We start from the raw sequence: 11,962 nt of genomic DNA on the forward strand, positions 1-11,962 counted from the left end.
TCGTGAGCTCTGCAGTGGAGGCCTTTCTGTTAGCAGTGGCGTGAAAGGAGCAGATACAGGGCTGCGCCTTTTATCTTTAATACACACAGGCATGAACAAAGACAAAACGTCTCCCCTCCCATGTAACCTCTGTAGGCCGCTGGGGCAAGTGCTGTTGCATGCATCTATAAAGGCCGCAATGCCATGCGATGGGATGGTGTGGCCAGCACGATGCCCGGCCGCTTTTGAACGTCTTCTTCCCAATGCCACACATCGCTCGTTTTAGGCCGAGTTAACCTAGGGGAGGCACGTGGCATGCTCGTATCACTCGCTACCGATACCACGCACAGACACTCGTAAAACAAAGATCGTATGTCGAGACAATGTACACTTCCGGGTTAATTGCCGTTAGCAAGCGCCTATTAAGGTGGTAGGCAAAGAGCAGTGTGGCGAGTAAGAGTTCCCGCCCGCCTTTGTATCCATACATTCTTAAGGGTTCATTTCAGGCCGAGTCGACCTGGGGGAGGCCCAGAGCACATTCAGACTCGACATGGCTCTGCTGTTACCCCCGTGTGGGAATCCAAACACGGGCGTCATCAGGATGGAGGCGTCCGCGCGTGTACATCCAACACAAACACGACACGCATACAACAACAACACTCACACTGCAGGCACATTCACCAGAACACGACACGCATACAACAACAACACTCACACACACTCACACTGCAGGCACATTCACCAGAACACGACGCGTTCACACTCACACACAAAGCGAGACACACGCCACGCACACGGAACAACACCACAAACGCACCCCCAGGGCGCGTACAGACAACGCACAGGCAGAACGCAGTCGCATCAACTACTGTACAGACAACACGCCTTGTTGTCCTGCTCGACACACAGAACGCACAATGCCGTGAGCTCGAATACACGTAGTGCACACACACACACGTAGTGCACACACACACAGTACACACACACACACGTAGTGCACACACACACACAGTACACACACACACGTAGTGCACACACAGTACACACACACACACGTAGTGCACACACACACACAGTACACACACACACGTAGTGCACACACAGTACACACACACACACGTAGTGCACACACACGTAGTGCACACAAACGTAGTGCACACACACAGTACACACACACGTAGTGCACACACACACACGTAGTGCACACACACAGTACACACACACGTAGTGCACACACACACAGTACACACACACACAGTACACACACACGTAATGCACACACACACAGTACACACACACACAGTATACACACACACACAAGTAGTGCACACACACGTAGTGCACACACACACGTAGTGTACACACATACGTAGTGCACACACACGTAGTGCACACACACAGTACACACACACGTAGTGCACACACACACAGTACACACACACGTAGTGCACACACACACAGTACACGCACGTAGTGCACACACACGTAGTGCACACACGGACAACACACGACACGCACACACACGCAGATAACACGCACAGGCCACGCCACAACCTCAAACCACACACACAGAGACACACAGACAGCACGGGCTACACACACACAGACAGCACGGGCTACACACACAGACAGCACGGGCTACACACACAGACAGCACGGGCTACACACACAGACAGCACGGGCTACACACACAGACAGCACGGGCTACACACACACAGACAGCACGGGCTACACACACAGACAGCACGGGCTACACACACAGACAGCACGGGCTACACACACACAGCACGGACTACACACACACAACACGGGCTACACACACACACAGCACGGGCTACACACACACAGACAGCACGGGCTACACACACACAGCACGGACTACACACACACACACAGCACGGGCTACACACACACACACAGCACGGGCTACACACACACAGACAGCACGGGCTACACACACACACACAGCACGGGCTACACACACACAGACAGCACGGGCTACACACACACAGACAGCACGGGCTACACACACACAGACAGCACGGGCTACACACACACAGACAGCACGGGCTACACACACACAGACAGCACGGGCTACACACACACAGCACGGGCTACACACACAGACAGCACGGGCTACACACACAGACAGCACGGGCTACACACATACAGACAGCACGGGCTACACACACACAGACAGCACGGGCTACACACACACAGCACGGGCTACACACACACAGACAGCACGGACTACACACACACAACACGGGCTACACACACACACAGCACGGGCTACACACACACAGACAGCACGGGCTACACACACACAGCACGGACTACACACACAACACGGGCTACACACACACACACAGCACGGGCTACACACACACAACACGGGCTACACACACAGCACGGGCTACACACACACACAGCACGGGCTACACACACACAACACGGGCTACACACACACAGCACGGGCTACACACACACAACACGGGCTACACACACACAGCACGGGCTACACACACACACAGCACGGGCTACACACACACAACACGGGCTACACACACACAACACGGGCTACACACACACAGACAGCACGGGCTACACACACACAACACGGGCTACACACACACACACAGCACGGGCTACACACACAGACAGCACGGGCTACACACACACACACACAGCACGGGCTACACACACAGACAGCACGGGCTACACACACACACACAACACGGGCTACACACACACAGCACGGGCTACACACACAGCACGGGCTACACACACACAACACGGGCTACACACACACAGCACGGGCTACACACACACAACACGGGCTACACACACACAACACGGGCTACACACACACAGCACGGGCTACACACACACAACACGGGCTACACACACACAACACGGGCTACACACACACAGCACGGGCTACACACACACAACACGGGCTACACACACAGACAGCACGGGCTACACACACACAACACGGGCTACACACACACAGCACGGGCTACACACACACAACACGGGCTACACACACACAGCACGGGCTACACACACACAACACGGGCTACACACACACAACACGGGCTACACACACACAGCACGGGCTACACACACACAACACGGGCTACACACACACAACACGGGCTACACACACACAGCACGGGCTACACACACACAACACGGGCTACACCACACAGACAGCACGGGCTACACACACACAACACGGGCTACACACACACAGACAGCACGGGCTACACACACACAGACAGCACGGGCTACACACACACAGACAGCACGGGCTACACACACACACAACACGGGCTACACACACACAGACAGCACGGGCTACACACACACAGACAGCACGGGCTACACACACAGACAGCACGGGCTACACACACACACAACACGGGCTACACACACACAGACAGCACGGGCTACACACACACAGACAGCACGGGCTACACACACACAGACAGCACGGGCTACACACACACACAACACGGGCTACACACACACAGACAGCACGGGCTACACACACACAGACAGCACGGGCTACACACACACAGACAGCACGGGCTACACACACACACACAACACGGGCTACACACACACAGACAGCACGGGCTACACACACACAGACAGCACGGGCTACACACATCCACAACACACGGACGCGCTCACGTAACGCACACGACGCACGGGGAGGGAGCGGCAGGGGAGAGGGGGGGGGGCGTGAGTGAGTGGATGGGAGGAGTGGGGGAGGGAGAGGAGACAGAGGGAGGAGGGGGGGGAGGCGGTGTGGGTGGTGCGCTTGAGTGAGTGGATGGGAGGGAGGAAGAGAGAGGGGAGGGAGGGGAGGGAGCTCCGGGGAGGGTTCGCGGCGCACCGGAGGGGGTACGGGCGGGGACGGGCGATGGGGGTGGGGGGGGCGCGGCGATGGGGGTGGGGGCCCCCCGAGCAATCCGCGGGACAGGGGAGCGCGGCAGGGCCCGGCGGGGGGCCCCTCGTCGTGAAATGGCGCTGAGTGTGCGGCACGGGCTGGCGGCGCGGGGCGGCATCCATCAGCGCTAAACGAGTGTGTAAACAAAGCGATGTCCCCTCCGCTCATTAGGGCTGACAGGCGGCGCGCATGCGCGCTCCACATTAAGCTCGTCCCGAGGCGGATCATGTCTGCGGTGCGGGCACTCAGATCCTGAGGTTTGGCTCCATCTCCGCGGCGCGGCTCGGCGGCGGCGCGGGGACCCCGGGACACCCCGCGACCCTCCTCCTCCTCCTCGCCGCGTCTCCTCCCGCGCCTCCCCGGGGCGGCGGCGGCGGCGCGTCCGGTGCGGGAGCTCGGAGCTCGACTTCGGGTTTCGTGGCCAAGAAATAAAAAAATAAAATTTGTAAAAAAAAAGAGAAGAGAGGTGGGGGGGGGAGAGAGAAGGGAGCAGCAGCAGCAGGAGAGAGGAGGATGATGGGGAGGGAGAGGAGAGAGATGGTGGTGGTGGTGGGGGGGGGGCGCGCGGGGGCTGTGGGGGGCCATGATTAATTGGCTGCGAACCCCCCTATTGACACGGCGAGCGGCGCGGTTGACGCGGCTCACGCGGCGGTGTAAATTAGCCCGGGGGGGGGGGGGGAGGCGCCTCCACCTGCCCCGAGCCCCCCTCGGGCGACCCGGGACGCCGCGATTTTTTCTCTCTCCGCTTCCTCCTCTCGCCGTCGCCGCTGCTGCCCGCGCGCGCACGGGGCTCATCGTCCCGTCGAGTTCCCCCGCGCCTCCTCCTCCTCTTCCCTGGGACCGGGGGGGAGGGAGGTGGTGGTGGGGGCGCATCCCGGGCGGGCGGGAGGGAGGCAGTAGGCCCAGGCCTCTCGCCATTAGCAGCAGACATGGGGTGCGCGCCCCGGGCCGCCGCCGCCGCCTCCTCCTCCTCCTCGCCCCCGCTTTGTTGTTGTCGTTGTCGTTGTCGTCTCTGTCGCCGCGCGCTCCGCGCCGCCGCCGCCGCCGCGGGGACCGGCGCCCACCGCCCCTACTAAGCCGGGGGCCCCGCGCGGGGCCACACCTGTGGCGCGGAGATCGGGGCCGCGGGGCCTGATCAATAGACGGATCGGTAACGGCCCCCCCCCCCGCATCTCTCTCTCCCCGCTCTCAACTCTCTCCTCTCTCAATACCCTCACCGGCTCGCGCCGCCCCCGCTCTCCCCTCTCCCCCCCGCGCTCTCCTCCCTCCCTGCAGGCGGCGGCGGCGGGGTGTCTTGAATTTGGCAGGGGCCCGGGTGAGTGATATGGAAACACACTACTCGGAGCTCACCCCCTTCCTGCCCGACATGCTCCCGTGGGGCAGCCAGCTGTGGGAACAACGGGCCGCTCCGTGGGACCACCTGAGCGGCCACCACCACCACCATCACCACCACCACCCGGGGCTGGCGGCCGCGGGGACCCACGCCGTGTGGGAGCCCAGCCAGCGGGGGCCCTGGGACGTGAACGCGCGGCACGTGGCCGGCCTCCCGTGGGGCAGCCCCCTGTGGGACCACCCGAGACAGCCCTGGAAAATCAATAGCCAGGCGGACAGCTTCCCCGCCACGGTGGTGAGCGAGGGGGAGGGCGGCAGCGAGAAGACGTACACAATCCTGGAAATGGTGCGTGAAAACGCGAGCGGCGGGGCCAGGCGACCCCAGATTAGTAATGGCTCGACGCCTGGGGGAGTCGTGCAGGCGAGGCGGCCAGATCCCTCCTCCGCCTCCTCCTCCTCCGCCGCCTCCTCCTCGCAGGCGACCAACGGGGGAGTCGCGGCCGCCACCGCCGCGGGCATGAGCGGCCCTCACGGCCTGTGCCAGCTGTGCGGCGAGGCGCTGCCCGCAGACTTCGTGGCGCTGCGCAACCACGCCAAGCGCCACATGGACAAGCAGTCGCTCATGTGCATGAGCTGCAGCGCGCAGTGCAAGAGCTCCTCGTCCCTCACCGTGCACGTGCTGCGCCACATGGGCATCTACCTGTTCGCGTGCGACACGTGCGGGAAGCGCTACCCCACCAAGTGGCATCTGGACGAGCACAGGCGTGCGCACGAGCAGCAGCAGCAACAGCAGCAGCAGCAACAGCAGCAGCAGCTGCACCAACAGCAGTTGCTGCACCACGCGGCCGTCAGCGCAAGCAGCATCGGCATCAGCATCGGCGGAGGTGTCGGAAGCAGCAGCAACGGCGGTGGCCACAGCATAAAGCAGCAGCAGCAGCAGCTGGAAAGGAGCCAGGAGGAGAACAATCTGCTGTCGAGTTGGCTGGACGCGCAGTACGAGTACGGGGACTACTTCGGGCACCTGGCGGCGAGGGCGGCCGCGGCCGCGGCCCCGGGCCACGCGCTCTGCCACCACCACCACCAGCTCCCGCAGGCCGGGGTGCAGGTGCAGGTCGCGGCCGCCGCGGCGGCGGCCGCAGCCGCGGCGGCCGCAGCGGGTGGACACCCGGCCCCGCTGCACCATCACCTGCACCATCATCACCACCAACCTGTGCAGCAACTGCAGCAACTGCAGCAACAGCAGCAACATCAGCTTCAACAGCAGCAGCTTCAACAGCAGCAGCAGCAGCTTCAGCAGCAACAACAGCAACAACAGCAACAACAGCAACAACAACAGCAGCAGCAGCCCACCCGGCTGTCCAGAGCGGCTGTTTGCGCTGACCTCTCGCCGCGGCGGGAGAACGGAGCAGCCTCCGTCGCGTCGGCCCCGGGGGCCGTGCCCGCGCCCTTGCCCGCGGGGCCCGCCCGTGCCGGCGTCGGCACCGCCACCCCCCGCGGGGCCGCCCCCACGCGAAGGCGGCGGCGGCGGTGGCGGCGGAGCGACCTCCTCCTCGACCTCGACGCCCTCCTCATCCTCGTCGGGGGCGCGCGCCGCATGCCAGATCTGCGGCAAGGAGCTGCTGGCCGAGTTTGCATGCGTGCGCGAGCACGCCAAGCGGCACCACGTGGACAAGAGCAGCCTCACGTGCACGTGCTGCGGCCTGCGCTGCAAGACCTCCTCGGCGCTCACCATCCACGTGCTCAAGCACGTGGGCGTGCTGCTGTTCGCGTGCGACGTCTGCGGGAAGCGCTACACCACCAAGTGGTATCTGCAGGACCACCGGCGCGCGCACGAACGCGCCGGGGAGGTGCACGGGGCCACGCCGCCCGTGCACCACCAGCAGCAGCAGCACCATCACCCGCACCTCGTCGGCGCGCAGGAGGCGCGATGTGCGGCGGGTCAGAGGGGTCTCCCTTCCATCTAGACCCTAACACCCCCCACCACTCTCCCTGTCACCCTCACCCCTCCCCGCATCTCCCCCCCCCCCGTCCCTCTGCCGTCTCACACCACTTCACCGTGCGCTGCATAAAGTTTACACGGCTACACACGCCACGACGCAGCCACACGGACCCTGATGGTGGTGATGGTGTTGATGGTGGTGGTGGTGATGGCGGTGATGATATCAGCTCAGCGACGCTGCTCGGGGGCCGTGTAGTGACTCCACTGCGGCCCGCCCGTGAACCCTTGGTCCAACATTTATACACGACGCTAGCGGTTACTTATATCCTGCAGTGTTTGACATGATTGTCACCAACACTTGTATACGATGTAACGTCTTATCATTATTCTTATATTATTATATCCTGTATCGTATCCGCGCTTGGCTTTAAGACGCGCGTGGGGAGGCAGTGGCTTAGCCCCTTATTCCGCTGACCCGAGGATTGACGGGGCCACGGTAAAGTTCCTTCACCTTAACATTTGACCCTGGAACCACGCAGGGTCATCACCAAGAAGCCTCCTCGAGTCCCGTCCGGTGCTGGTGGAGGGGAGGCTGCCGTAACCCCCCTCGTCGCGGGGTAATTGCCAGGGCGCGTGACTCCTCCTCGAGCTGTAATTACTCATTAAGTCATTAGCGAGGGGGGCGACCCCCCTCCTCCCCACGAGCGCCCGCGGCTCCACGCGCCGCCCCCCCCGCCTCGCGGGCGAAGCCTGAACCCTCGACCCGCGCGCGGTACTCGGGGGGGACACGCTCGGGGGATGCACGGAGATCGACGCATAGAGAAAGGCGCACGTGTCCCATGGAGACACAGGCACATAGACACATCGAGGACTAGGGATGAGCAAGACAACACGACGCATTGGCACGGGCGCACACGGCGAGAACACGGACACGCGGCAACCTACGGATACAGAACCACCAACACAGACGCAGACATACAAATACACAGGCGCAGCTACACACGCACTACAGCTGCACGCACAAAGATACACACACACAGATACACAGATACACGAGCACTCGTACCCACCCAGATATACACGGGCACACACGCAGTGAGGCCATCAAACAGCCGCACACAACCACATAGATGCTGTGTGCAGACACACGCGGACACGCCACACAAAGACGCACACGACCGCAGAGACACACGTGCTGTACACACACTCCTGATAACCTTAGGCTATATCAGAGTTGCGCGTTCAGAAAGATACTTGCACAAAGACACGCAGACATACAGAGAACCACAGACGCACGCTGTTCACAGAGACGTGATGTACACACAGAGACACACACGGACACTTACGCGCGTGTGAGGAGTTGAGGTCGGGGCAGCTGTGGTCGATGTTGGTTTCGAGGCCCCTTTTGTATCCCCGACTTGCAAAATAGCAATAATGCCGGCAGCACCTCCCACACAGCTGCAGCACTGCGCGAATCCCTCACCGGCTACCAAAGGCGTTCACGTGCCCCCCACCCCTTCTCCACCCCTCCACCGACGTACCGTGTCAAGTGGCGGCCGCACGCGCGTAGTTCAGGTGGCCCCACCACCTGCAGGGCGCAGGTGAGCGCGCATGCGTTGCGTGTCGTGCCGCGGGTGACCGCGCGCGCCTGCACGTTCGGGGCTGACCGCGCGTGGTCGATGCGGGTGACCGCGCGTGCGGTTTCAGTGACCGCGAGCCTCGGGTGCGATCACACGGCGTGTAGAGCGCGCACTCCCTCCCTCCACTCTCCTCCCCCCACTCTCCTCCCCCCACTCTCCTCCCCCCACTCTCCTCCCCCCACTCTCCTCCCCCCACTCTCCTCCCCCCACTCTCCTATCTCTCGCTCCCGGTGCGGTGCTAAGTAGAGCCGCGTCCCCTCCTCCCCCGCGCTCGCTCCCGCGTCCAGCTGCCTTCCCCGTGTCGCGTCGCGGGGGGTCTCAACGTCGCGTTGCTCCCGAGGGCGCAGAAGGGGGTAAACCGGCGTGCCCCGCGTGTCCCCCGGGGGCTGCGTGGACACGGCGTGGACACGAGAGTGCAAAATAAGCTATAAGCGTGTAATGAGACACCACCGGTGTATAAACGGCACTCATAACTTTTGACACTCGCATTGCAAAGCTTTTGGAGTTGCGCATCCTCGTCACGCACCTTGATACAGACGGTCACTCAGCTGATTCTCGTTACGCCGGACCTGATGTTAGCTGTTAATTTAAAAGGAACAAGGGGCGCTTTTAAATGATTAGTTGAAGCGTAGCAGTACTTTCCGAGATCGTGTATCCATTTACATCTTCTGTTCATGTATCCATGTTATCAGCAAGCATAGCTAAATGATTTGGAATCCGACATCTTATATATTTATGGTACATATTCATGGCATTTCGAGACTGTTGGATAATTTGTGTTTAATAAAAAGAGTTCCATAATTATTAATTGGCGTCTCTTGTGAATGCGCCGCGTGAACTCTGGGAACATGGGCGTCAGAATTCTATGGGGACGGGGACCAAGGGGGGTGGGGACCAAAGGGGATACAGACCAAGGGGGATGGGAACCTATGGCGACGGGTACCAAGTGGAATGAGGAACATGGGGGATGGGGACCTATGGCGATGGGTACCAAGTGGAATGAGGAACATGGGGGATGGGGACCTATGGCGACGGGTACCAAGTGGGATGAGGAACATGGGGGATGGGGACCTATGGCGACGGGTACCAAGTGGGATGAGGAACATGGGGGATGGGGACCTATGGCGACGGGTACCAAGTGGGATGAGGAACATGGGGGATGGGGACCTATGGCGACGGGTACCAAGTGGGATGAGGAACATGGGGGATGGGGACCTATGGCGACGGGTACCAAGTGGGATGAGGAACATGGGGGATGGGGACCTATGGCGACAGGTACCCAGTGGGATGAGGAACATGGGGGATGGGAACCTATGGCGACGGGTACCAAGTGGGATGAGGAATATGGGGGATGGGGACCAAGGGAAACGGGGACCAAGGGACATTCCAATTGGGATCAGTGCAAGGGTGGACCTCACACTCGGCACTCAAAGGCATCTCACGCACACAGGGACCTCACTCATATGGTCTCGCTCACTCACTCCGGGACCTAAGACCCCCGAATAGCCTTTTAGCAGACTGCTGGGGGAAGTGCTTGACATACAAGGGGGTGGGTGGCTAACAGTCGGCCTGGTCGCCTTTGTCTCCCCAGGGCTCATGTTTACACCCTGCGGCGGGTTTTCATTTAAGGCTGCATTGACCTACAGGAGTTGTGGGCCCGGTTCAAATACACGCCACCGTTATCGGTCGCGAGTGGGAATTAAAATCCGGATCGCCTGGTCAAGCAGTGCAGTGCGCCTCGCCGCGACACCATCGCTGTCCACGGCACCGTGTGACCTGACACAGGGGACGTTGCTCTCGTTCATAAAGGGATCCCACCAGGGCCCCACACACGGTCCTCCTGCATTGGTGTCCGCTCACTGGACTTGCCGCTTGAGGAGATGCACTCCAATCTTGATTTGAAGCTTTCGTGACTGCAGGAATCCATACTCTTTGGTTCTTTCGGTAAAGTCATGTAGTTAGAAAGAAAATAAATCACGTTTCGATTGCAACACAAGCTCTCCCACTTCAGCAATTTTTTCTTGCTGTGGTTTTCCCACCCGATGACGATTGCTTGTGTTGCAATCGAAACGTCGTGATTTGTTTTACTTTATTTCTAACTACGTGACTTTACCGAAAGAACCAAAGAGTAGAGATGCACTCCGTCCTCCTCCCGGGCTCGTCATCCCCACCAGGCAGCATGGAGTGGGCTGCGGAGTCGGTCGCGGGGTGGGTTGGAGCTGTGGCACGAGTTTCTCTGGAACCGTCGTATTATATGCTGGGATCGTCCGTGGTGGTGTGTGGTGTGGGTGCGTGTGGGCGGCGCCGGAGCGGGCGACACCCTGGACAGGCAACGCACTCCACATTGCGCGGTTCACCTAAGGTCGACGGCGCCCCTGGACAGGTGACCCAGCCGGGATTGGGCGGTACAGCCAAGGACGGGCGACGCCACAGCGCAAGCCTCACTTATAAAAACCAGCAACAATGCGGGGGGCTTTTTTAATAATTTTTTTTTTAATTTCCTTTAAAGGTAATATACAAGTCACAGTGATTTAGGGAACTTCCCTACAGCTATAAAGTCCACAAAATGCGTAAAACACATGACTAATAACCTTAATTGTTAAAACTAACACAACTAGTACAAAGTTCACAACCTCACGGCCCAATAATAATCATGATGATGATGATGGCGATGATGGTGGTGATGGTGATGAGACAGCTACGCAGGCGGCGCGAGGAGCTGCTGGGCTTTCCGGCCCCACGAGCGTTAAGTGGAGTCTAGGACCCCTCTAACCCCCCCCCCCCCGAGGAGCCCCCCCCACTCTTAGAAGCTAGAGGGCGTACAATCCCCTTCCCCTATCACCCTGAGGAGGGTGTGGGGGAAAGGGAACAGAGAAGATCTTGTTATGCACGGTCCGTGACACCGGCTCAGACTTAACCAAGGAATGAAAGGTGGGTGGGGTCATCCCACCCCAAGTACACTGGGGTTGGAGGGGGCCCTCCCCACACCAGTTTGATTTGTGCCAAGACAAGGTGACCTCCGGTGACCCCCACTGCTGCAAAGGAATGATCTCCGGGAGTCCCGCATGCACATGGGGGTTCGGTGCGCTGACCGTCCGTGCCTGTGCAGTG

The 11,962-nt window shown here is 60.5% G+C and overlaps 1 protein-coding gene across 1 annotated transcript; it reads left to right on the forward strand.

The window, feature by feature from the left end:
* The first annotated feature begins 412 nt into the window (after positions 1-412).
* LOC133343550 (polyglutamine-repeat protein pqn-41-like) lies at positions 413-9,659 on the forward strand. Its single transcript, XM_061553228.1, has 2 exons — positions 413-432; positions 5,216-9,659. Exon 2 carries the CDS (start codon positions 5,265-5,267, stop codon positions 7,554-7,556), a length of 2,292 nt encoding a protein of 763 aa, XP_061409212.1. The 5' UTR covers positions 413-432; positions 5,216-5,264; the 3' UTR covers positions 7,557-9,659.
* Positions 9,660-11,962: the final 2,303 nt, after the last annotated feature.

The sequence above is a fragment of the Lethenteron reissneri genome, chromosome 17, assembly GCF_015708825.2.
Source record: "Lethenteron reissneri isolate LAM-NWPU_2019-01 chromosome 17, ASM1570882v1, whole genome shotgun sequence".
NCBI lineage: Eukaryota > Metazoa > Chordata > Hyperoartia > Petromyzontiformes > Petromyzontidae > Lethenteron > Lethenteron reissneri.